Here is a 26,183-nt window from a genome sequence, read left to right as displayed (position 1 = left end):
ATGAAAAACTACACTAACAGTACTTTTAAATGCTCTACCCTGACCAGTGATTATAAAACAAGTGATATCATTTGTGGGCCTATTACCAGTATGTAAATATGATATTTATACTGATGCTGTTTCCATTCGTGAAAAGGAACCGCAACTCATATGAACTATTCTTTATTCACTTTACAGTTAAATTAGCACAGATATGTACATCACAGAAATGCTCTACAGTGAAGCTAACAATACGAACACAGGAGTGATGCTGTTTTTCATCTCAGAACCAAACAATGAAGACAATGATTACTCTATCAACCAATTACATATATTGCATATTTTTTTAGATTTCCCGCCCCAAACTTTCCCTCTCATCATTGGCTTAAAAAATATAAAGTTGAATAAATACAATTTCTCCAAACATAAAACATCATTCACAAATTAATATTTCCACATCCATATTCAAGGATAAGTTCTGCATTTATGTCCTTGTGAATATAATATACACATAATGTCTGTAATTATAGGGAGCTACATGTTGTGTTTTGCAAAGCTGTATTAGCCAGGTGCAATATTTCAGATTTCTTCTCACAACATTTCTCATGCTGTAAACTCAACACATATCCATATTCATCAAGAGGACTTTGATTCATTTGGCATAAACACTGAAAGTCTCAGCCATAAACTGTCAATATCAAATATATGCCAAATACCACCACCATGGCCGCGCACGGCCAGCCGTGAAACTACAGAGAACACTAACGATGATGCAATGTCACATTTATATCTGAAATATCGCAAAGAAAACACCTAAGTTTTGTGTAACACTTAGAATGGTTAAATAGATCATATCACTACAAATTCTGATAAAATTCGCTGCAGAGCAACAAAGTCAATACAATACACTTGGTGCAGAGAGGATAAGGTTATTTTTTTGTCTTCAGAGGGGAAACTCTCACTTTAGTTCTTCTTTAGACAGACAGGGATTACATGTTCAGGTCACCAGAGTTCCAACAAAGCACACATCAATTCGTTGCTGCTCACAGGTAAACAAACAAAAACAGGGATTTTATCTTGGTTTGCGAGAAAAGGTTGACCATACTATCACGTCATGCTTGGTTATTTTCTTTATACTCTGAGTATAAGTATTTGTGTCTCCTCTTGCTTCGTTAGTCGATTGTGTTATTTCCTCATATGTGGTATTTGCCTAGTCTGATTGACAGCTGTTATCGGTACATAAGACTTCATGGCGAGTAGCTCTGTCTGCAAACCTCCAGATCCATGCGCCTTCTGACGACACGCTGAACCCATTTACTCCAGACGCTGTGTAAAGTTTTCAGGAAACAGTCCTTTGTGAGCCGAGGTGCCATGCTGTAGCCAGTCATTCTCTCTGATGCCAGTGAACCAACCGGCATCCTGAAAAAAAGATCAAAATGAGCATCAAAATCAGGTTATGATTATCATAAGAAAAGAGAATAACACAAAAGTTAAACATTCAACATCATACCTGATCTTCAGCTAGCTCTGTGGGTACTACCAAAACAATGTCTCCTTTCTTCAGCTCCAGTTCGTCTGGGTTTGCTGCTTCAAAGTCATGCAACGTTTCAACCTACAGGACAGCATAAGAATAAGAAACGTGATGTACATTAAAACTCTGTTCATTTTTACTACATGGCTTATTATTCTGATTTGTCAATAGATTGGCGCCACTTTCTTTCAGTCTCTCTTTATATAAACATAAGCGGCGCCATCTTGTGTCTCAGTTATCGATTGTAGTTTATTGAAAAGTAGCCTACAGTATATGTCTGCAGTGTTCGTGTTGTTGCTCGGTTGAATGATTTGTACACTATAATGGGCTATTTTGTTTCTTAGAGGAAGCCTTAAGGTTACTGTATATCCACTTAATTTTTAAGCTAACCGCTAGTGCGGTAATTTCTAAGTTGAATGTGGAAGGCTTCCAGTTGGTGTAGCTCTACACAAAAACGCTTATTATGCTGCTTGATGTTGAAAATTGGTAGGCTATTTGTAATCATTTTATGTTAATTTATAATCGTAATCAGAAACAAATGATTTTACAGTTTACTGCATTTTGTACTCTTTTATTTACAGTTTGTTTACTAATAAATCGGCATTCTTGCATTTTAGAATATGGAACAATATTTTATGACCACGTTTATTAATTTGGTGACTAGCCATGTAATTAGCAGAATAATGTGCCGTCAGCAGGTAATTATTGCTAATTAAATGTACAACTGTACTTTATCCTATACTTAAGTGGTGTTTGCTTTATATTCACCTTGAAAAGGTATCCAAGAGGCATTTCAGAGGAGACGTCTTTGGTTGTCTGGCATTCTGTGATCACCCCATTGCCACTGGTTGCTATTGGAGATGAAATATCACCATCACGGTCATCGTCGCCCTCATTACTAGAGGCAGGTTCAATAACAACAGAAGGGATAGGCATCTTTTCCTGAGGTGAGGGAAAGAAACAGCATCACTCAACATGCAACTCAAGGGACAAACCTAAAGGTAAGGTATGTAAGTACATTTTTGACAAGGAGCTTGACACAATTAAAAAATATACATGAACAATAATATATACACATACATAATAAATCCTTAAGAAAAGTAATAAATTAAAAACAACTGAATAAAATAGAAATGGGTAACACTTTACAATAAGGTTTCAATTGTTAACTATATTAGACAACATGAACTAGCAGTGAACAGTATTTTTACAGCATTAATTTCGACATTTACTATTAAATTTGTTTTAATCAAAAGCTGTATCACAGTAGTTAATGTGCAGTGAACTAATGTGAATAAACAGTGAACAATTGTATTTTTATTGACTAACATTTACCCCTTCAAAATGAGGCTTTGTTGTGAAATGTTACCAAAAATAATCGAGACATTTCACGCATTAAGTTACAAAATAAAAACCCAGCAAAACAGGTTTGTTTTAAAGCATTTTGATTAAATTCTAAGTATCAGAGAGTTTTAAAGTACGGTCCAGAATGGTTACATAAAGAAACCAGGGTCTTGCATACCAAAGTGGCCTGCATACCAAAGTGCAGAATCACAGAATATCTACCTCCTCTTTCCCATTGTTTGCAGCACCCTCCTTACTGGTTTCATCCCCTGGTTGGGGCTCAACATTATCAGGAGCATCTCCTGGTTTGGGCTCAATATTATCAGGAACTTCTCCTGGTTGGGTGTCAACCTTATCTGGTTCATCTGTTGGTATGGGCTCAACATTATCTGGTTCATCTCCTGGTTTGGCTTCTAGTGAACTGGCCTCTTCCTCTGGTTTGGCATCTATAGTCTGGAAGAGGTGCTCAGGAGTGAGAGCCAGTGTTTGAACACTCAACACAAGCCACTCATGTGGATGGATCGGTTTACGGCATCACGGAGGGGAGCACTCAGAGTGTCACAATGAGGGGTGCAGGGACCAGTTTAACTTCAGAGGTTAAAACTGTCCCTGATGTGGAATGGCAAGTCAGTTCTCAAAAAAACAGACTTGAGTTTCACCAAAAGTCAAGTACTTTGGTTAGGGGAAATGTTCAACAAGACGGCATGAAGGAACAGGGGTCATGATTCACTTCCTACCGTTATGAAGCAGTATGGGTGAACATTCCTCAGATCATAGTGACTGTATGATCTCAATATACATGTGAAGAATCATCAAAATGTACAACCACCACCCAAAAAGAACTAAAATGGAACCCATTTTGGCCTGTCAGCAAGTATATAAATAAATTAAAAACCCATTACAATTCAAAACTGTTGAATTCAGATTCAACTAAACATAGATGCATAGATTATATTTACACCTGAACATTTATACTCCACTTGCTTTGTCACTTTATGAGCTTATGATAACAGAATGTAAAATTACTACCCGTTACGGTGATGTAAGAATGGAGTCACCATGGAAACCGAAAATGGTGATTAGAGGGGTAATAATAGTCATCAGTTAAGTCTCTATTTAAAGGTTCAGTAAGCAAGGGAATTGTCGGGTTATAACATCATCTCTGTTTAATGGGCTTTAGTGTGTGCAACCTTATGTGGATCAAAACTGTTGTAACAGAAAAGACCAGGGAAGAAAACATGAAATGAAACTTAATTAAAGGTACAATCAGAAATGGCAGAAACAGTGGCAGAATTAGCCTTCTAATTATCTCTGGATCTAAAATCAAAGTTTTGTGTTTGGAACGAGAAAAATACATTATGTCAGAGTTGGATGGTGTTTGTTGTTGTGCTGCCAGGTGTTGCAACTGCTCATTGTACCCTCAAAAACTTAAAATAATACATACACAAACAAAAAGATGGGTTACAGGTTTTGATTAATGCCACATTGCATGTTAGAAGTCTCCATCCATCAACACATACTGTTAAAAAAGCATTCTGCAAGGCTAAATGACGATGTGTGTGACTACCATCCTGTCCAAGTGCATCAGTTTGGTAACCACAACATATTTCATATGAAGCCAGATGATGATTTAATATCAGACTGAGACTCTATATAATATCTAAATAATTTTATGTTACTTAAGTGTTCTACAAAATGCACAGAAAATGGAAATTGTGAAGGAACCCAATGTAGTAAGGTAATATCTGACAATCTCAGTGTTTAAATAAAAAAATGGTTAAATGAATGTATTTTCATATGGCTTCATAATGATAAAAAACAAAAATAAATAAACATATACATACATAAATAAATAAAAATACAGTAAATATTTAAACAGCTATGTTGAAATAATAGCATGAAACAAATATATTTGATCTGTTAAGACTTAAATAGTTACCGGAGTCTCTTCAATGGGAGACTCTTTATCCTCAATAGTGTCCTACACACAAAGAAATGTGGTTGTCAGCATCATTACACATTCATTTATTCAAATTAATAATGACACATACTGCAACGAGTTGTCAACAAATCTGTCTCTGGTCATGTTAGCATCTGGCTTCCAGACACTAGTCATCTTTATCAGAGCCCGAATGCTTAAAAACATCTCTGTGAACTACTGTTGAACCTAAGAACATGTCTAAAAGCTTAAAAGTGAAGCTAATAATAATAAAACAGTATTCATAATTTCATAATTGGAAGGCAGTAAAATTATTATAAGTGAAATTACCAGAGCCGCCTCTGTAGGTGACTCCTTCTGTGTTTCTTGGACAGAAGCAGATTCCTACATGCAAATACAAAAACATTCATGCCATCTCCAATTTCTGTTATACTTCCAAATAACACCACCTGTTTTCCTATCATATTTTGCATCTCATACATAATTCATTTGGACACATTGCAAGCTGTTTCTACAGAGAACAAGGATTTGTTAGATACAGTACCTAACCAAGTACATATGCGACAGTGCTGCATATGACTTAAGTTTCTCTTATGCAATTCTTTAGATATAAGTTATAGTTACCGGGGCTTCTTCAATGGGTTGTTCCTTTTCTATGTCCTCAACTGGAAGCTAGAGAATGGTTGAGACTTTTTTTTATCAACAATAAAATCTCAGGCTCAACCAAATTCTTTGTGAAAACAATGTTATTTTAAGATCTACTACAGAACTGTTCTTCTGACATCCTACTGTTGCTAATGCAAAATAAAACCAACACTTAAAAACTGATCCCAAAGCATGTCCAAACTAAAAAAGAAAGCAATAAAAAGGATAATAATTGGTACACAAATTAACACATTCAAAATGCACTCCATTAAAAAAAAGAAAAAAACTTATATTAAAATAACTTATGTAACTGGCTAATACAAAAGAAAAAGAAAATTCAGAGCTTGCACTGGCAGTGTATGCAATTTTGTCTTATGAAAAAAAATCTACACGTCAACAATATAATAAAACAACTATATTTATGTACATTTATTTCAATAATATAAAAATATTGTTAAAACATTTGTTAAATTAATGTTAAAACAAATCAAATATGTTTTAACTAAAAGAACTTATGGGTTCCAAAACATATGGGTTTTTAAAATAAAAAAAGCAAGATGGCCAACATGCAGGCTGTGTTTTGAATTATTTTTCAGAGGTACATACCTCAACCTGCTCAGCTGCCTCAGTCTCAGCAGACACTGGAGACTCCACAGTGGTCTTTATAAACAAGAGTACAGATATGATCAATGGCTACAGCTAATTTCTGATCAGTTTGATTTGAGGGAATACATGTATATGTAGTCGAAAACATAACATGATGATCATATCATGAAAGCGAGGGAAATAATCATGTTTCTTGCACTGATGGAGAATGATGATGATGAAAAATTCTAAAAACATGAATATTGATGAAAATGATAAAAATAGTATCAACAGATTGATGTTAATTAAGATGACGATCATGACAACTATGAGGATGAAGATGTTGTGATGAGTGTTACAATAATGATGTAAAGCACTGACGTAAAAATCTTGACAATGGTGTTGATGACGATGATGATGATGATGGTGATGACTATTTCTGATGACGTTTAGAGTTTAACTCTTTGTCACTCACTGTGGCCATCTCTGCAGGGGGGCTTGAAGCTGTGATCTCCGCTGGTTGTGTGTCTGTAGGGGGAGTGGTGACAGGACCCTCCCCACCCTCAGGTACTGAGGCTGGGGCTGCTTCACCTTCTCCTTCAGCTACATCACCCTCTGGGGCCTCAGCCTCAGACTTTTTATACATTTATAAGAGAACAATCAGAAAAACTGTCCAATGACACCTTCACTACTTGACCAGTATAAAATCCATGAGTTTAAAACCACTTTGAAAGATCTATACTTTGCAACAGTAGTTGTACAGTCATTACAGTGGGAATTTGAGGCACGACAATCATGGGAGAGCATGAAAACAAAATGATCATCTTGATAAACATGCATATGAAAAAAAATTCCTAAAAAAGGGGAAAAAATAAAAAGAGGAAAAACTAACTCAAAAAATATATTACAAAGAAAAACTCATGGAAATGACACTCATTAAGTAAGTATTTTTTTCAGGGATAGTACGGACCATTACAGTCAAAATCTTTATCTTTACTATCAAAAGACTGTCAACTCACCATCTTATCAAAGTCGGCCACAAATGTTGGGACTGTTGCAACCTAAAAACATAATAGGGAATAAAAAGGTAGAGTTAAGCAAATCAAATTTACTTCTATGAAATTTGAAACAAATCTGCTAAGTTAGACTGCAATTTTTTTTTTTATAATTCCTGTGAGAAATGGTTTAATGGATCTTTTAGGGAAGAGGAATTAGTAGGGATCATTACAGCATTCGATATAAAACACCATTAGGTATATTAAAGCAGGGCCACAGTTATTTTTAACACCAGGTTCTGCACATTCATTGTAAAATTAGTGTCATCATTGACAAAAATTATTTTATTTCTTACTTGTTAAAAAACATATCATGAATAATTTATAGACTCCCTGAGGGTTAAATTTTGTTGCAAATGGTGATATCCATCATTTTATTCTTATCTTTTTTTTTTTAAAGATATTCTTAAATTATTTTAAATGATTTTGTTTTTAAACAAAACCACCAATTCTAAACATTGTTAAAATGCTATCATGCTAGCACAATCTCTTTGGACAATGTGGCTGTTGTGTTTGGCCACATTGACAGTAATTCATAAGGTCATAATGAATTCTCTTTTAATCTATTGAAAAGTTAGATTAAACTTTCTACGCTCCTATTTACCTTTGAACATCCGTTAAAAGCCTTGTTGGACACCTAAACCGAATTAAATAAGTAATTAGCATGTAAACCCTCAAAGACATGTATTTTAATTGCACAGACTAAGAGGACAGTAAATTCTAATTGAATTTAGCAAAACCAACAAACTATGAAAGCAAGCAAAGGAGAGAGAGGAGAACAGGTCTCGGGACTGTGGTCTGTGGGAGGGATTCCAGGGTCCAAAGGGTTTTGTAGCAGGAAAATATGATTTCATCTGCAGGCAGGAAAGGAGGAGAATATTCTTGCTGTAGTCTACTCTACACTAAGCTAAGCAGAGTGGCAGGAAGTCAGGTACCTCTTCCAGCTCTGTATCTATTTCTTGGTATAACTTTCCATATCTCCGGTTTGCAACTTCGTCTTCAGACAAGTCTGAGTTTTCTGGCTCTTTATGGCAGACCTGGTCCTCTGCAATGGTACTTTTAGGATTAGAGGTGTCTTGTTGCCCAGGGAAGGAGGTAAAGGGGTCTTGAGATGGAACAGCCTCACTTGGCCAGCCTGCTGTAAAGTTTCCTTGGCCATCAGAAGAGAAGAAACCACTGCTATCACTCACCTCCTGCCAGGAGCCTTTACTGGAGTTCTCGGAGTCTGTAGCTGGTGCTGGAAAAGCTGCCCACTGGGCAAACCCATTGGCATGTCCAGTTTCGTCATCAAAAACATCAGAGTCTTTTTCTTCTCCACCAATCTCCTTTGTCCCAGTGGATTCCCAACCCCCTGCCCACCCCTGGCTGTTCTCACTGGTAAATGGGTCCCCACCACTTTCATTGGCAAAAGGATCAGATGTGACCTCATGAGCAAATGGATCCTGATTGCCCCCAGTAGCAAAAGGGTCTGATGTGAATTCAGTGGCAAAGTGGTCCGCTGCCCACTGTCCTTCGCCTCCTGGCTGGGGTTCCGCAAATGGATCGGAATGAAACCCAATTTTTGGACTCTCTGTTGATAACCCTTCAGTACCAAAAATATTGCTGCCTGTTGTAGCAAAGGGATCACTCCCAGAAAAGCCACTGGGATCTTGGTCTGAGTTGGCAAATGGATCGTTTCCATTCCCAAATGGGTCATCCCCAGATGCTGCAAATGGATCATTACCTTCAGTGTCAAATGGGTCTGAACTCGATTCAAGAACATTTTGAGGCATATTTGCTCCCGCTTTGGCTGGGTCTGAAAGCGGCTCATCCAAGCTCTCATTTTCAAGCTCTGAGACACATGGTGTTGCCTCAGGCTGATGCCAGTTGGCTGCAAATGCATTGCCACCAAACCCAGAGTCAGCAGGGGTAATCTGCTCAGAGACTCCATCAGCCGTGCCCCAGTCTGCAAAGCACTCTTGGGCCACAGTGCCTTGTTCTGGTGCCACAACTGGATTCTCATTCTCGGCACATTCAAGCTCATCATCTGCACTGACCCCCCCACCGTTTTGTCCTGGGACATCACCCCATTCTTCTGCAGTCTCGTACTCTGACCCTGATCCATCTAGATCAACCTGGCTAGACAGGCCCCATATGGAACTATCTACCCCTATGCCCTCCGTGGGATCCTGAATCTCCTGACCAAACTCATTGGTGAATATGATTCCAGGCATTGGTTGCAAGTCCACTATCTCCTCTGTATCTCTCTCCTCTGACCTGCAACCTGACTTTTCTTCTGCCCATTCCACTTGATTTTTAGCCCAGTCTGTCTGACCTTCCTCTACACTCTCTTTCTCCTGTCCTGGATGCTGTTGTTTGGCCTCATCACCCCCCACAGCACAAGGATCACAGTCTGGGTTTGGCTCAGGATAGTTTTCCGGATTCCAGGCTCTAACCTCATCTGTGGCTGCCTCTTCTTGAGGCTGTGATGCTGCCTCTGTGGGCCAAGCTTCGGCAGGTGGCCATCCCTGCCCATCCACTGCAGGTTGAGCATTTTCAGATTCCTCTGTACCCGTAGTGGCAGAAGAGCCAAAGTCAGCTGCCCAGTTAGCAGTGAAGCCAGCATCTGCCGCCTGATTAAGAAAAAAAGAACATTTATAGTTGGTTACTGTCCAAATAAATTTCCCCCATGATGGGGGGCAACAGAGGAGGGGACAGGGGGGCAAAAGGAGACAGATTTAAGTAGGAATATTTTGATTGAGTTGATTGAGAACCATGGTACATGAATATGTGTAAACCGCAATGTCACACTGGAGAAATGGGGGAAAGATTTCTAATTTGTAACATTAATGAATAAATTAACATTTAAGAAGTTATATGCCATTTTTCCAAAGTCTTGAAAGCTGGAAGTTAAATCTGCCATTAACTTTAATTACATTTGCAATTTCTTTCTACTAAGACACTCTCGTCAGTCATTACTTACAGGCTGTGCAGGCTGTGCAGCATTTCCCTAGAAATGAACAGAGATATCAGGGGTATTTGCTGTCAAATTAATGCTCGACAGGAACATCTGTAAGCGTGTCATGAAATTACGGCAATATCTTCACATTTCATATCAGTGCAAATTTATTGTTTTACGAGACTACAAATCTAGGGCACTTTTTTGACATCAGGACAGGAGACAAGATTCTGTCATCAAGTTACTAATAGCACCAAGATTGCCCTCTTTTACATCAGCTCACATAGATCACAGAGTACAGGCAAAGAAAGCAGATTACCGTCCAAAGATCCCAAGGTAGTGTCTGTAAGAAAAAAATATGCAAGAATTTAAGCTTTATTTCCTTATTGATTGATTCATGTTATTACAGTATAAATAAAAATAGAATGATTGCTAAGCCATACAATTTTTTTTTATTTGACTTGTCACTGTCTCTAATTTTTTATAAAATAAGCAGAATGCGAAGAAGGACCTGAGATATGGGTGATTGGGTCTGCCCAATAGGTGTACTGGCATCAGGTTTGAACGGATCAAAATCCAAGTCCAGGAGAGATTCTCCAGGTTTCTCATTTGGCTAAAGTAAAAACATAAAAATAAAATGAACTGACTATTAAATAAAGTCAAATGGTGCATATGTAAACTATTTTACCTCTAGCAGATATTTACCTTTTTCCATATTATCAGTAAAGTGAATGCTCACTCACCTGTGGTGATGTAACACTGATCTCTGGAAAACCTCCATCGAACAGGTCGATTATCTGCTCTTGTTGGAGCTCCTTGGTTGGAGTAACTTTTGGAGGAGGTGGTTTTGGAGGTCCCATCTTGAGCTGATATGAAGAGATACCATGTGTGCCTTTGAACCTCACAAATCAAAACCTCACAAATACTGGTCAAGCAGAGCATTTGTGCTAATTTTAGTGCTGCATATCATGAATACACTGCAAACTTCCTAACTATTTGAATCTTCATTCTGAATGCTGCTGTACTTGGAGGGGTTTTCAGTCCTACCTGTGAAGGTGATTTGGGTCGAGGTGGGCCAGGAGAAGTGGGTCTTAGTGCGTGGTTGGGGCTGGCAGCTGGGCTGCTGTCAGAGCTCTCATCATCAGGTGGGGTGGGAGTCCTGGCTAATCGCAGGGGCCCTGAGTCGCTGTCAATAAAAATTGACACACAAATTAACATCTTGACAACTCATTATAGCTTCTTTTATTCGAAATATATTATTTTCACTAGCTCATAGGTCTTGGTAGAGATTTCTAAGAAGGGCAGCTTGCAAACAACATGTCTGGGCTTTGAAATGAGATGATCTATTTAAGAGATGGTCTTACTTCATCAAAGTTTCCATTGTGTCCAAGTACTGTTAAATTGATCACAATGAGCTCTGCTTATCACCTGCTTTTCACTTTGAAGCTATATTTGGATGTAATGATGCACTTTCAGTGTAGGACAAGTTTGAGAGTCACTAAAAATAATAGTTAAATATCAATTCGTTATTTTGTAAATTACAAGCAAGAGAGAAACATTTGAAGCATAATTATTCATAACCTACCAGAACAACAAAACTATTGTCATCTGCCTCAAATACAGTGCTGTTGAACTATGGGGGTTCACTGCACTACAAACCAATTTTGTGCACAGGACATTTACTTACTAAAGGTGTTCTTTCACAAAGAACAAAGGTGTTTTCCTTTCTAAACTAAGAACAGTAAACCTCCACTTACCGCTTCACTCTGTAACGGGAAGAACACGAACAGAGCCAAACCATATGTTTGATTAAAAGCCAGAATTATGGCAATAATAATATTTTTTCTTATCATTTTTCATTATGACATGACAATTTTTCAATCTTTGTCTATGTACAACCATCAGTGCCATTCAACAATAAGTACATTCTGTGCAGGGAGGTTAATGGAGGTTAAAGACTGTTCCTTACCTGGGTGCTCCCTGAATCGTGAACATTTTGTCCGAGTGCTGTTCAGCAAGCTTATTCATCACTTCATACAGTTTATGACAGAGCTGGATCCAAAACATAGAGAAAGAAAGAGATGTAAAAAAATAAATTATTATTAAAAGAACTCGAGCACAATCACTTGCCTTAAGCAACCTTAGTGAAATAAATGTTGTCATTCAGGTACTGTGGTTCTACTGAATATATTGTTGTGCCTGCTAAAAATTAGATTTTCATTCCTTTTGATCACACAATCATTAATAAAACAATAGTATGCAGACCATACGTTCATAATAGTAATTCATCATCACCTTCATGAACAATGAATGTTCAAATGACTGAGGTTTTTCTTAATGTGAAATAAAATAAAACAAATGGTTTTCATTCCTTCAATAAAAGTAAAAATAATGCATGCATCAATAGAGTGTTGTATTGACCTCTATACTGATCACATTGACACAAATAGAGCAGATCTTTGCAGTAGTTTCTGTGCTGAGCAGCATTGTTTACCCCTTCTAGTGAAAAAGTCTTTAACAATGCACTGATGCCCACTGATGGCCACATGCTGTGTCTAATAATAATAAACATAATCTACCAATGCGGAGTTCCCAGCTAAAACATTATAACCTTCAGCGTGGACCCAAAATGACAAATAATGACAGATGTGGAGGAAAAAATTAGCATTAATTAATGTCTCTAACACTAAAAAACAAAGGCTAGATAAAAAGATAAACAGAAATAGTCAGTTTTCAAAGATTATTTAGTTACATATTGGATGAATGTAGAGCAGGCAGTGCATTTAAAAAAGTTGCTTTCCCACACTGCATTGCTAAAGAATTAAATAGCCCTATAAATATCACTCAGTCATTCATCAGTGTCTCTTCTGTGATTTAGAAAACAGACACACACACACACACACATTATCTGTCTGTCATGAGTAATAGCTATAGCACTAGCAGCTAGCAGCTTGAATAGAAAATTAAATTTCAGACGAAGCGTGAGAGCTTTTCTCTGACTGACTGCATGGATCAGAAACAAAGCTCCTAATCTTATTAAGAAAAACTGTGAATTTTGTCATAAACCACTCTTGAAAACACAGTAGCCTGTGACAGCTCTATAAACCCCCATATAGCAGGAACTATTCCTAGGATGTCAATCACAGGTTACTCACTACGTGTCTAGGAACAAGTATGACTCTCAAGGAGGAGCTTCAAGAGCTTTAGAAATTAAACCTACTCACAAAAGAGATCTCCCTATGGAATCGGGCTTCCAGGCTGGAGACGTTCTGGAAGGTGCTCACATAGAACCCCACCCGACTGCAAAGAGCAAAGGAGAAGAATAATGATTAGGCTCCGGACTCCAACAAGTGCGCAATATGTTGAAGAAACATCTGGACAATGTTCAAAGAGAAAAACAGATGGATGCTAATGAAGTCATGAAGAGTTAGGAATTCCTTGTTTCTATTTAAAAAAAAACAACTTTGTACCATATATGTGAAAAGTACTACTTAAGTGAAAAAGGCAAATTTGATGCACTAACACAAACCTCTGCACCTCAAACATTACTGTACATCAGCAAGATATTAAAGCTTTTTAATCCTTTTTAAACAAAGAATGGGAAATCATATTTGCAAGTTGCTGCTATAAACTAAAATGCCTCAGCCCACGCTTGTGCATCAGTAAAAACCATAAAATCCTAAATAATACAAATCTAATGTGAAACGGCCATTTTTGATGTCTGTAACAGCTTTGAATGTACAGTAATTTTTCTCTCTGGTCTGAGCTGAAATGAGCATGGCTGCAGGGCCTGGTGCAGAGAGGAAGCTGCCGACTGGATAGATTATGTAACCAGGCTGTTGCTCCAGTGAGCAGAAAGACCCTCTCAGCAAAACAACATACTGCTTACCAGAGCATATTCACCACAATATACAACTGACCATAAGGTACAGTACATACACCTTACTCGTATTACCATCAAAATACTGTCTACAACAACACTCAAAATAAAATACTAAGTTAAATGGATAGTTCACCCATCATTTACTCGGTAGCACTTTATTTTACAGTCTTGTTCCTCATGTACATACTATGTACTTATTGTAGTAATTACAATAACTAGGTAATAACTAGGTACTAACCCGGAACCTACCCCTAAACCTAACCCTACTCCACGTAGTTACCTTATATTACCAGTACTTTCTTGGGTAAGTACACTGCAAATACACGTACTGTAAAATAAAGTGCAACCATTTACTCAGTCACGTTGTTCCAAACCTTTTCTGTTTTTGTCCAAATAATAAAAAGTCAATGCGGTCCAAAACAACATTAGACCAAATTGACTTTCCCTGTATGAAAACAACAATCTTTCCATGGTAGAAAGAAAGACTTTCATTATATGGACAAACACAGAAGGAAAGAAAGGCATACAGGTCTGGAATGACATGAAACTTACTAAACAATGACAGAATTTTCGCTTTTGGTTGAACTGTTCCTTTAATAACACATATTACTGCAATATAAAGGATACTGCACAGCATAACTACATATAAGCAGTTGCACATGTAGAGTAAATCAGGTACATGAAAAAACATTATAAGTGCTCTATATAAACTGGTGAATAATTCTAGACACTTACTGTAAATTCTAATCTTTGTGACAAAGCAGATGACTCCTGTTGTGTAAGCCAGCTATTTATAGCATGTTACCACATCTACCATATCAGTCCTGTTATTATCATTGATATGAATGTTGTCCATATCCAACACATTCAATCAACAATGAAAAAAATACACTACCCTTCAACCCACACGGGTTGGATGGCAAGGATGTTTTTGCAACAAGACAAACAGCATTCAGTTGACATAAATTGCATTTTACAAATTTGCCACAATTTATTCTTAGATCACTGCAGCATATTCCTTTCCCTTTAAAAGTGTTGATAAAACAACATCTTACCTCCTCTACTGTCTGTAACCGCAGCGGTGACATGAGTGTTCACAGCTAGCATGCTGTGCAACTAATGGATAAATGTAGAATGCTGGGATGTAAATGTACATTCCAGGAAGTCCTTTGGTCAAATTAAATCAATATTATCGGCCAGAGCCTTGTATTGTCAGGGCACCAGGCTGTAACTATTACTGCCACCCCTCTGAGAGTACAATAATTAAACTGGGCATGATATGGAAAGGCTTTTGTTATATAAGAGATTGATGGCTAATTATTGAGCTAGTCTTGCATAGAATGCTAAGAACCAGTTAGTGTTGAATGTGAACAAAGTGTCAAAACATGACCCACTGAAATGTCCAACTAGAACAATGCAAACAGCGAGGCAATTTGAACTCTCTTGGTCTTTTTCGCACCATATAGACATCTGTAATGAATCCATACAATTTATAATCTGGTGGTCTCATTAAATCAAATGTTTATTAAATTAATATTATTTTAAATTATTATTTTAATAATTAAAATAATGAACCAGCTACTATAGAAAGACATCAGGATACCCTAGTAAATAATACATTTATTTCATACTAGGTATAGTTCAAATCTATTAACATATTTCTGGACATATCGCTCAAGACTTACTGATATAAAAAATTATAATTAAACTTTATTTGGAGTACTACACAATGCACATTTCTTAATATTAATCCTAAAAATGTGTTTTAATGTCACTATTGATGAGAATTGTATGATCTTTGAATAATATAAGTCTTCACATACAAGACATTTAAAGTATACCTATAGTACAGTATACTTGCAATAGTTCCACTTTAGCACAAACAAATATACTTCAGTACATCTTTAGTTGTACTTCAGCACTACTTTCGAACAATTAAATTACATTTAGCACAAAATTAGTTGTTCCAATTACTTGAAGTATACCAGTTTAGTATACCAAAAGTACAATTGCAAGGTATTTTTATTGAGTACATAAATATGTAAATGTATTTGTAGTATACTTATACTTATTTCAAATTTTAGTAAATCTATTTTTCACTAGGGTAACCAAACTGGAATGCTTTTAATGTAATATAAAACTCAGATTTCAGTAGCAGTCAATCTTAAAATGTCTCACCTATCCCAGAGTGTGGGCAGTTCATCCTGCAGGCCAACGTTGAGATCATCAAAAACCCTTTGGGCCTTTTTCAAGTCTTCCTCTGCCTACGTGCACACAGATATGGCACACATGTTCAAACGATAGCTCAGATGACTGTATCAGCAATTCTATGGTTTCAGCAATTTATTCATAACATTTTAAAAACCGAGTTGTGATGCACAAACAGAAAAGACTTGTATACTTTTGCTATCTTCTTCTCATTCCTCATGGTTGAAGCCTGCAGGGTCTCAAGATGGTGCCTTGCACTGTCATAGTCAATTAACTTCCTGCTTCTCTTTGCGACACGGATCTGGAGGGAGGGAAAACACTTGTGGTTACTATGGTTACCCTTCAGCTGAATGTTTTGCATTTATTCTCAGCGCTGCGCTGGCATATGCGTCATTTTAAACAATATGGATGATGATAGAGATTTGAATGATCCATCCATTAAAACCAATTCAGCTTGAGTAAAATGTGATTGGCACCTTGAGATCTGGGAACTGAGTCAAATATGTTTCCAGTGTGTCGATGGTAGAGTCTACCAGCTTCTGATGGAAGTCCTCCCATAGAACATCACAGTTCTGCAGAGGAGACAGGACAGCCATCAGCCAGATTAACCGAGAGCATTTGACAACATGAGAGATTTAACAGAGGCGGAAGAGAGAATCTACTGTATAACTCCCTTTGAATGTTATTCTGCGGCTCCTGCAACATAAACTGATGAGTTTAAGTGTTGGATTTATGATTCAGCAGCAGGGAAATTAAAATATAATTAGGCTCTTACTCATTCACAGAGGATGTAAATCAGCTGAATTCATCGCTCCCCCTCAGTGAGGTGTGAGTAAACAAAAATGAGCGTCCTTGAGTAAATGAAATTGAAATTCTCTGAGGACAGTGTTGAGTCACAGCCTCACTCATCATTCTAAAAAGGACATATGTCATTATCCACTATTAATAACTCCCTCCCTCAAACACCATCATCTGTGACAGATGGCATGGTTAGATTTTTTTTTTTCATCAGTTGACACATGAACTTTCTCTGCTGCGTGTGTAAAAAGTGCTGCATCTTCTGCAATTTAAGGCAATGACACATAGTCCTTTTCTATCAATAATAGTTCTATACATACCTATATGCGGTAATTCCAGCTATTAAATTTGCTGTATGGGAATTTAAACAGCTTGAGGATTAACATGACCAGTTGACATGACCCCTTCTGAATCTATCTTATAAATTGTCTGTGAAATGCATGTGCATGGGCTGCATAATAGACCTTAATGGCTCAGTGACTTGTCCCCATTTTCCCTAAAAGGCACAGCATTTTAGCTTTGGCTCAGGTACTGAGTACAAATCCCTCAGCTGAGTCGTGTGAGAGACTGCCAAAACCTCTTGCCTGTTCTTAAACCTCAGCTCTCACCAGAACTGATAAAATGTTCTTGAGTTGGTGAGAATGAACGCCATTTTTATCCTCAAATGAACAAAATTCTCAGGTTACCAGAGGTCAGGTATTTAATTTTCACCCACTTTCACAACAATTCTTGAGCATATAAAGCTGCGAAGAGAAATCAACACTTATCCTTGATTTTTAGCAGCTCTTTTGATGCTGTTACATATGCAATTACTCAGAATTGCCCACAAGCCATTTGTATGATGGATCTCATCAACTTGTCACCACTAATATCTAATATTTATTTTCTCTATAAAAGCAGTAGTATATTTTATGATCCTTAGAAAATATTCTTCCTTGTAAATTTGACAATGACCATGCATTTTAAATGCTAGTACTAACACATGGCCTATCACAACTATAATTCTAGCTACCTTTCCAATAGTCATGACGTCATCTTTGCCGTGCCAGTCAGGCTCATATACTTCATGTAGGGACTCTGTCAGGTTTCTAGAAGCTTGCTGCATCCCTGCAATCATAACAAAAACAGAAACTAGTTCAGTATAGAGCAGGCATGTGTATGTACTTGTATGTGTGTATTTTGCAATGGTTCACCTTTCACAGCTGCTATGTAGGCCTTCATCTCCCTCTGTAGCCTAGAACCCTCAAACTATGGATCAGAACACAAAAGAGGAGATTTATTGTCATTTTTAAGGCTCATCACATCAGGCATTAAACCACACAGGCTGATATTGATATACAAGTGAGTTTTTTCAGATTTTTTCACAAAATGGCAGTAGTTTTATATATACAAGTTTTTTTTTTTTTGCTTACAATTTTTGTTTATATATAAATAAAATACACATTCATTCTGAGCAGTCAAAAACATTGCTGAAGTGAATCAAAACAGAAAAAAACTCTTCATGCTGCAGACTATAATAACCAGAGTGTCAAGCGATGGAGAATAATTGCTGTCCGTGGTGCTGAAATCACAGCATCACACTGAAAATCACAGGCAGTCATACAAAAGATGTGCTCACAATGAGCTCTCCAGTCAATGCGGCAGATGGAAGTAATTTCATTCTCTGCACTCTACTCAAGATCCAGCAATCCTGAGACGGCAAAATGCTACAAGCAGATTTGAAATGAAAAGCCCAAATGGCCTCTATCAGTTCTGATGATCTTTCTCTAGTCTAAACAATATGGTTGAATAATGCGCTTTTAGATGCAGAAATATTTCAGCATAAAATTAGCATTTTTAATGAGTGTCTCATCACTTTGATAAATACGCACACAAACATTTTAGCAAAAGTACTAGTGTTGTTTTAACAGACAACTTAATTAGTGGTATCTTGTGGCCACTAGATGCCAATGTGACATTTTGTGTGAAATATAATTGTTATTTTAGCTTGACTAAAGGAATGGGATTTATTTCATATTTACTGGGTCTGGTGTCTTTTACAGTCTAGGGTGGCAATTACAATTCAGATTGACAGTATTTAACAGGCCCTGATGCAGAGAATTGATGTGTACGATGTCTCAGCACAGTTGATGGCTCCGTGTATCAGCTCCAACGAGCGTTTTATGAGCTAGACTGGCAGCATATGGTGTGTGGGTTCAGTTTTGGCTGTGACTGGTATCCTCCAGCTGCACCGATTGCCTCTGACTCAGTAAATTTAATATTGGACCAATTTATTTTGCATGTACAAAGCAATTTATCACATGGTGAAATACAGAGCAAAGAGTCCTTGATGTACCCCAAAAGACTGAGGAGGAAGGGGTTAAATGATTGGAGAAGTTTGGAGGTGAGCAGAGGAGAGGAGAGTGTTTCTGGAAGCACTGGCGCACTGGAGCATAAAGCAGTCTAATCAGGATTAGTGAGGACAGGTGGAGAGGGTGGGATTAGATTGCTGTTTTTCTTCAGCAAACGCACACTTCTTCTGGAACTACACTTTCCCAACCTATCGGCCCTCACAGACACTTCACTATAACTCTAAATTTAATAGCATTGCTTTTCATAATCAAAGTAATCAAATTATTTGAGAGAAGAAATTTAGCATTAAATATGGAGCTGTTTTAGAAATTCCAGTTAAATAGTGTGCAGTAACTAGGCCAATATAATTTACCCAGCTGTAAATACAGTATGAACTATGGTATCTGAAGTTGTGGTGATATAAAATTAAGTATCTTTATGAATAGCATAATGATTTTAATGCATTTTTAATTTGCCCATTACATTTCATAAAGACTTGTTTGCAACAGTGTCTTTGATTTAAACTTTAATAATAAAAGTTTGATTCATTGTTGTGAATCAATTCAAATTGTTAATTTAAAACAATTCAAAATTTTGACTCGATTCACTTTGCATCACACAAAAATGTTAATGGAGGGTGACAATTTTGATATTAAATTATATTAAAATATTATATGATAAGAATATACCAGAAGTAGGTTATTTAAAATAAATATTAAATTAAATAATTCATTTTTGTGATTTACTTTGTTCATTTAGTAAGCATTTTTTAAGGTTTTTAAATAGTTTTTACTTGTATTCTGAATCTAATTGGCTAATTTGTTTGAAATGACAGTTCCTTTAATTGGAAGAAAATGCTGAGAATGCTGAGATATATAATAGCCAAAGGAAAACATATTGAGATTCTGAGTAGCTAATGCAAAGTGTACTGCATTAACCCACAGAAGAGTGAACAGGGAGAATCGTATCTGTGCCGAGCATCGTGGCAGTGCCTTTGCAGTATTGTGGCACTGAAGTGTTGTAGTGACAGCAGTAATGAGAATCATTACTGCAAAGGCATTTCAGACAAAAGAGAAAATGTGTCTACACCTTCAAAGTCTTTATCCTATTACTATAGAAAACTCTTATAAGATAAAGAATGTCAATGGTTATTTTCTTACTAATATTGATACTCCCATTTCAATATTGGCATATTAACACAGAATGAGAGACAATAGAAATTTATGCTAGTTAAGTACAGCATGGCTTTCTCTGCTAGAGGGAAAATCAATCCAGCATAACAATCACCCAGAGAGTCATTATACCACCAAAAATCAGTATTGCCTATAGATTAGGCACATCTTACCTCCTGTCTTTTGAAGTTCTGCACACACTGCTCAAACTGTTCATCTTTCGTCTCATCTGCCTTTCCCAACTTCTGCAGAACCTGAAAACAGAGTCAAAAACACAAGGAGTCAGAGAATTAAGAAAATATGAAATAAATAATAATAATAATAATAAAATTATATATATATATATATATATATATATAGCATTCTCGTTGAAAAGGATTACATAGCAACCAGTTCCCACATCATTCTCATTGATTTAGCCGAGCCATGACTGAATTCCCACGAGGGAACCCTCTAACGGTGACTGAATACCCTGTGGACAGTATGACATGCACACAAAGGAAGGGCTGAGCAGGAGCGGGAGAGGAAGAATGGGCATAAATTGCACTTCCTAGTCTGTCAGGTCTCTCTGCCAAAAAGAGGACTTCTGTCACATGGCCACCTCGCTGCCCATAGTGACTAACACAGACTACACAAACACTGAATTTGCTGAGAACAAGAGGGGCGCCTGTTTCCATTTTTTAACTAGTATTCAAAAGCTACTCCGTTTTAGCTATATCCTTTTTATGAAACGTTTGAATTGCTAAATATTTACACAGTTTGAATCTTTGATTCAGTACTCAACATGAATAATATAAAACATACATACAATAACAATAGGTAGTCAATGGACATAATGTAAGCAGGTTCTGTGCAAACAATAGAAGTCTTTATAGTCTGTTACAAAGGCAATAGATGTTTTGCTTTGGCAAACACGCACAAAGTGCTTCACCAACAACCTTTTGGTTTTTTCAACCAGTACAGCTATACCAGATGGTAGCATGTTCTTCTATAGATCAGCTATCCTGTACAAATGGTATATCAGGCAATCTAAAACCTGTGCTTCACGTGGTGTAAAAATTTACTTGTTTTATTAATTTAATCTCATTTTAGCTGCATAAGGTAACTCCTTAAGGAAGTTAACTCTGCATAAAATATGTTAGATCACAACATTCCCCAAATGTTGTTCCAATTAGCCAAACAGATTTGTCTAAACTGGCAGCATAGTTTATATTGAGCAATATTGCAGATTTACAAGCTCTCAGCATGCACTGCAGCATGAATAAATTGTGTGGTTATTGTTAAATACTTGTTGTTTTGTGCTACTATTATTGGGATTTGTGTTCAATTGTAACATCAGTGTAATTACACAAAAATGTTGGGGGGGGGGGGGTTCTAGTAAACTGAAAATTGCAAAGTTAACTATAAACCATATGAATATAAAACAGTGCTGTCAAACGATTAATCCATCCCAAATAAAAGTTTTTGTATAATATATGAGTGTGTACTGTGTATATTTATTATGTATATATAAATACAAACACATGTTTAAGAAAAATATGTTATGTTTATATATTAAATATATATCGTATAAAATAATATAAATGTACATGTAAATATTTTCAAAATATACTGTATGTGTGTGTATATACACACACACACACACACACACACATAATAAATAAACACAGTACACATACATATATTATGTAAACAAAAACTTTTATTTTGAATGCGATTAATCGGATTAATGCGATTAATTGGATTTTATATTGACAGCACTGATATAAAACCCTTACAATAAAATGGTGTCAGATTCAAATGTATTGAAGCAAATAAATGTATTGCTAATTGATTTTGGTGAACAAGAAATCTGTGGTTGCTTTGACAAGAATTTATTGCCTGAAATGGATGTTTGGCATTTCCAAACAATTTGAAGGTGGCAAAACATCTGTTACAGAGGACAATTAAGACAGTTGCTGAAAGAAAAAAACTCAAGTGTTATGTTCAAGTAATGTTCACAATAACATGTTTGATGTGTTTCATATGTACAGTAAACTGTAAACAGTACAGTATGGTAGAGACAATAGCCGTGAGGCTGTTACCTCCCACCACACATGAAAGTGAGAGTATAGGCCTACAGCAGGGGTCTCGCTCGGTAAACCACAGGGACGGCCCCCTGGGGACATAAATAATGTCATACAAAAGCTCCGCATTACTCCTGGGTGGTAAGAACGTGCCATCTGGATGTTTTCTCTGTAAGACACTCACACATTGGAAGAGGCTTTGATATGGGTCAATAGATAACATCCCATCATACATATATAATGACATCAGGAAATTATCTATGTCACAATGATACAGTATATTAGCATTCATGCAATGCTTTATAATCAGAAACAATACTCACAATGCACAAAAATATTAATAAAACTGACAAATAGAAAGGGTTCAGAAGTTTTTTTTTCTGCTGTGAACAGTAATAAATACACTAAATACCTCACTTTGTTTTTAGATATATTGCAAACTCTTCCTAAATATATAATTATTTAAAAGTGCAAAGGAGTTTAAATATAGAGCTTTATCACACTATAAAAGGCAAAGATCAAATTCTGCATGTCTGAATGTTTCAGTTCTTAACAAATTTCCTAAACCTCACATCTAGAGCCAGAGAATCAACACTGAACTCTCCAGAAGGCAAATGGCACTAATCTAAGACACAAAGCCCAACCTGGAAACACTATACAACAGTAGCAGCCAGCCTATGAAATATTAACCCAACTTAGGCCTTAAAAACACACTCCATCCTGCCTCATTCACACAGGCCAGTGATGTCCTCTAGTTTATGTTGACAAATATCCTTCATAAAGTGTTTTATAATGTTAAAAAATTAATCTTATAGTTTTGCTAAATAATGTGGAAAAGCAAATGTTTTATAACAAATTGAACAGTGCCGCAGTGCCACAATTATAGTTTAATTATATATGATTTCCCAAGATGTGGATGCTAATATCTATCCTGCAATACAAAAGAATGCAAAGCAAATCAATTTACATGCATTTTTGTCATAATGCTGCTTAGCAAAGGCATTCAAATATTTTCAAAATATTAAGTCACAGCGCTTAGTACAATGCTGCATCCAGTTCACCATTACATTGTCAGGATGCATCAATCTTCCCGTGACCTCAAGCAACAGGATTATGAGTGATTTCAGTTGATTGTGAGGTATTTTATCCCCACCAGGAATCAGATTAAAGGATCCCTTACACTCCTTATCATGTTATCTGCCCTGGTCAGGATCTTCTTTTCCAGAGGCAGTAAATTGTATACCTGTTCCTAAATGTGCTGGTCTTAACCCTTAAGGGAATCATGTTACACTGATAAACATTGTGAGCAGCCAGACTGTACATTCTTGAACTGCGTGGCTTTATGATGCTCTTATGAAATCAGAGAGATATTTCAAATCTGTTTGGATATTTGTCTGCATGGCTTCAGTACTGCATCATCAAAATTGTGAAATCATAAATTGTAGGACTTAGACAAACTAAAAATGCTACCAGAATATGGCAAACATTTAATATGAATACAGTTAAAATGAGGGAAATATTACTCTATGTTGGCAACAGACCAAAGCTATGATTTTAATTATTATAATTAAGCATCATTTAAAAAGGAAGAAAAATAAGTTTCATGATCGTTTTTTAAATATCAAATAAATATTAAAATGTTTTAATTTGCCTCATATCATTGTAGTGGTTGTGGTTTTGATGTCTAAATGATCTCAGCATAAAATTCTATGTTTCTTCAAATTGAGCCTCTATAAAGAATATAAACTTGTATTGTGGTTAGAAAACAATCACACAGGGAGAGATAAAGAGAACAAAAAATATTATTAAGTTGTTCCGCTTTATCTTATTTTATTTCTTTTTTATTTTGGATTCAGTATAAGACAGACAACAATTAAACTGACAGACCTCCATCAAGCTGGTTAGCCAAGTCTTGCACCAGGAACAAACCAGCTAAACCAAACAACGTTTCAAAAGCCAGCTTGACCACTTTAAACATGAAACATTATGTTTTAACAGTTGAAATATGGACCTAATTCAAATAGCAAATACACAATTTGGTTACTTTTCAAAGAAGGAAGTTGCAGTGAAGTTCTTAAATTGCAGCAAACACACGAGCTAAACCTAACATGAACATAATATAAAAACTATCCCACTTTTTGCTGATGATATTTCCCACTTTACCTAAAAAATGTGAACACAATTTTGGTTTTGGCATTGCAAAATCCCAAAAGGCAGAGAATATATCAAGCCTCCACCAGCAATCTACCAAAAATTGTCCCACTTTTCCACAGCCCACTCTGAAAAACACCACCACAATGTGCCACCAAGTTCATACACATGTAAACATGAAACACAGATCTCACTTTCGATGTCACATTACAGCTGGCCTTCAGTCTGTGAGTGAACCATGGTTATTAAAAGAAAAACAATCCTCTTACTGCAGCTCGGCTCGGGAAACCACTACTGCTCTGTTTACCAGCTGACAGACATTTCATATTCAGCTCGCCACCAACTGCAAAGTATTGCGCAGGCTGTCCAAGCAAAACCACGAAAACCAAACGCATTCTACAACTAAATACCAGTTTACTGTCAAAAAATCATCAAGCAAAAGCGACATACACCTAGCAGTCTATTTATATCTCGTTTTAAACAGAGAAAGACTCTGCACAGCCACATTAAGCGGCCTTCACGAGCTCGTGGCCACTCGGAAATCTCCTCCTGCTAGTATTCATACCGCATAGACGAGGGCATCCCCACCTCCCCTTCTCCTGACCTTGCAGGAAAATGACAGCTTCATCCAACATCTTAAGTAATAATGAATTACATCGTCAGAAATGCAAGGAAACCCGACACGAGGCCAAATTCAGACAGGAAATGTATAGCGACATAAACACTAATACTGTGACACATTATAATATATAGTCATCCAATGCTTTAAAACTGAAATTAATAATTTGTCTTTCAAGAAGGTGTATAGAATAAATTTAGACCACAAAGTATCCTCTTGGGTTTAAGTGGGATTTCTGTCACGGAGCAGCTCGGTCGCTTTTAAATGGCAGTGCTGGCTAAGATTGCAGTCTGCGCATTTTAGACGATGTTTAAGGTCTGGTGCAGTGAAAATGTAAACTATGCATGCGAGAAAGGAGAAAAGAAAATACATTTTCCTGTAAGATAAAATATGTCGGGTTAAATCGCACACCTGAATCTCCTTCCCCTGCTCGGAGCATCTGCTGGACAGCTCCACGAACACAAAATGCTGCCTTTGGCTTTGGCTTTATCAAACGTCCTCTAACAATCAAGTCATTGTTGATCTATCACAATTAAGAAAATTAAATCCATACCTTTTCCTGTGCCCGACTGATCCTCTTTTGGACGTTTTTGGCAAATATGCCCGTCTTTATTTCAGCCATGGCTGCTAGTGCTCTGAAAGGAGAGAGGCGACGCTTCAGCACCAGGAGCGCGGAGGAGCGCGGAGGAGGAGGAGGAGCGCCGTTTAAAGACACAGAGAGCCCCGACTAAACAGCTGTTTATCAGTCTCTAAAATACAGGATATCAAATGCGCTTGAATTTCAATGATCATATTCGCGTGAACATTATAACACGTATCAGCTTGTGTGTGTCGATGTGGATACCTAGAGAGTCTGGCAGAGCGTCGGAAGTAAATTGTGCTCTACTGCATCTCTTGTTTTACACTCAATCCCTCCCTGTTGCCTACTTTTGATGCCCC

At 36.9% G+C, this 26,183-nt stretch overlaps 1 protein-coding gene across 4 annotated transcripts; it reads right to left on the bottom strand.

Annotated features, from left to right (window-relative positions):
• Nucleotides 1-146: 146 nt before the first annotated feature.
• LOC306880865 (amphiphysin-like) lies at nucleotides 147-25,875 on the bottom strand. 4 transcript variants are annotated; one of them, XM_079434661.1, is made up of 25 exons: nucleotides 25,798-25,875; nucleotides 20,582-20,662; nucleotides 18,099-18,153; nucleotides 17,918-18,012; nucleotides 16,584-16,679; nucleotides 16,301-16,408; nucleotides 16,078-16,163; nucleotides 13,241-13,316; nucleotides 11,986-12,068; nucleotides 11,064-11,202; nucleotides 10,760-10,882; nucleotides 10,528-10,629; nucleotides 10,336-10,359; nucleotides 10,041-10,067; nucleotides 8,014-9,690; nucleotides 7,683-7,715; nucleotides 7,043-7,084; nucleotides 6,499-6,657; nucleotides 6,045-6,098; nucleotides 5,418-5,465; nucleotides 5,124-5,177; nucleotides 4,794-4,835; nucleotides 2,279-2,452; nucleotides 1,490-1,591; nucleotides 148-1,398 (listed from the first exon to the last, which is right to left on the bottom strand). In XM_079434661.1, the coding sequence occupies exons 1-25, from the start codon at nucleotides 25,864-25,866 to the stop codon at nucleotides 1,294-1,296; spliced, it is 3,654 nt and encodes a 1,217-aa protein (XP_079290787.1). In that variant the 5' UTR covers nucleotides 25,867-25,875; the 3' UTR covers nucleotides 148-1,293. The 4 variants fall into 4 exon arrangements, with proteins under 4 accessions (XP_079290788.1, XP_079290787.1, XP_079290789.1 ...); XM_079434663.1 differs by lacking the exon at nucleotides 7,683-7,715 and adding an exon at nucleotides 3,077-3,307 and having other exon boundaries at nucleotides 9,514-9,690; XM_079434664.1 differs by lacking the exon at nucleotides 7,683-7,715 and having other exon boundaries at nucleotides 9,514-9,690.
• Nucleotides 25,876-26,183: the final 308 nt, after the last annotated feature.

This window comes from Barbus barbus (genome assembly GCF_936440315.1).
Source record: "Barbus barbus genome assembly, chromosome: 15".
In the NCBI taxonomy this organism is placed as follows: Eukaryota; Metazoa; Chordata; class Actinopteri; order Cypriniformes; family Cyprinidae; genus Barbus; species Barbus barbus.
The sequence above is the reverse complement of the archived record's forward strand: the minus strand, read 5'-3'. Positions and strand labels throughout refer to the sequence as shown.

Excerpts from the sequence above, each read along its gene's own strand:
- LOC306880865 (XM_079434661.1), bottom strand. The coding sequence starts at position 25,866 with ATGGCTGAAATAAAGACGGGCATATTTGCCAAAAACGTCCAAAAGAGG. Across the intron at positions 10,360-10,527 it reads CCCAATCACCCATATCTCAG|ACACTACCTTGGGATCTTTG; the intron begins GTCCTTCTTCGC and ends TTTTTCTTACAG. Across the intron at positions 5,178-5,417 it reads AACCCATTGAAGAAGCCCCG|GAATCTGCTTCTGTCCAAGA; the intron begins GTAACTATAACT and ends ATTTGCATGTAG.